Source organism: Haplochromis burtoni, unplaced genomic scaffold (genome assembly GCF_018398535.1).
Source record: "Haplochromis burtoni strain Fernald_Lab_line unplaced genomic scaffold, NCSU_Asbu1 Contig_110, whole genome shotgun sequence".
NCBI classification, from domain to species: Eukaryota; Metazoa; Chordata; class Actinopteri; order Cichliformes; family Cichlidae; genus Haplochromis; species Haplochromis burtoni.
Genome location: NW_024582471.1, coordinates 1,845,046 through 1,846,060, shown reverse-complemented (window position 1 = coordinate 1,846,060; position 1,015 = coordinate 1,845,046). Strand labels below are relative to the sequence as shown.

General features: G+C 44.1%; 1 protein-coding gene across 2 annotated transcripts in view; it reads right to left on the bottom strand.

The window, feature by feature from the left end:
- The window catches only part of adamtsl7 (ADAMTS-like 7), a 7,857-nt gene extending 7,511 nt beyond the window's left edge, over positions 1–346 (bottom strand). For both annotated transcript variants that reach the window (XM_005928317.3, XM_005928318.3), the window contains exon 1: positions 31–346. In XM_005928317.3, coding sequence (XP_005928379.1) covers positions 31–165 — 135 coding nt within the window. In that variant the 5' untranslated portion in view covers positions 166–346. The remainder of the gene's footprint in view (positions 1–30) is intronic.
- Positions 347–1,015: the final 669 nt, after the last annotated feature.

Sequence of the window (1,015 nt, the reverse complement as noted above, 5' to 3'; positions counted from 1 at the left end):
CCCCCCCCAATGAAAGTGTGGGCGTCTTACCTCCAGAGGGGACGAGCCACCTGTGTTATCCCAAGGAAGAGCACCTGTGGCTGGGGAGAGAAGACAGATCAAGTGCAGCAGAGCCAGAACTCGACCCTGCCCCAGATAGCAGGGCTGCTGCCACAATCCAGCCATGAAGAGACTGAGAGAGGAGGACAATCTCACACACTCACATAGACACACATCTGTAATGAGGGGAGTGTGCGTTTGAGAGTTGGGGTTGGCTTATAGGGTGGGAGGGAAAAAGGACAGTTTGGGAAGGATGTAAAGAGAAGTGCTGAGAGAACGTCACAAATGTAGGTGTCCTTTTAAGTGGATTTCACCTCCTTTACTCCTTGGTATGAATTCTGTGACAGCTCACAGAGAGCGTGTGTTTGTGAGAGAGAAAAATGGACAGACTCCTGTAGCGTATCCTAACGCTTGTCCAAAGACAATATTGCTCCCTTTGAATCATCATGCAGGATTGTGGGGCTTTAGAGAGGCATACTTCTTGCTTCTCCACCCACTTTTTGGTTTTTGCTGTATAAGGCTTGTTATGTTTTGAGTTATTGTTTTTATTATATTTTAGTGATGATGGGAAACACCTTTAGAAATTCTTTGGGGGAAAAAAAACAAAAGCCCACAGCAAACTGCTAGAGGATGGACTGAAAATCAAACACACACACGCACTGAGTGGCATTGTTCCCTGGTGATTTAAATTCCCTGAATAAATGATTCACATGCATTATTTTGCCATCTTATCATGACTCAGTTTACTACCATGTTGCTCTGTCCTTTAATGATCAGATCGCTTTTAACATTACTGTATATTCACTGGCCTGCATTCAAAACCCCACTGTCACACACTCCCAAGGTCTTCAGTTTGAGAGTTTTGGCTAATATTTTGGATGAACATGAATGATTTGGAGGAGTGCAAACACATATGGGTGTAATATATTACCTTGGCTGAATGTTTTAGTTCTGGGAAGAGGACTGTTTCTGCCCT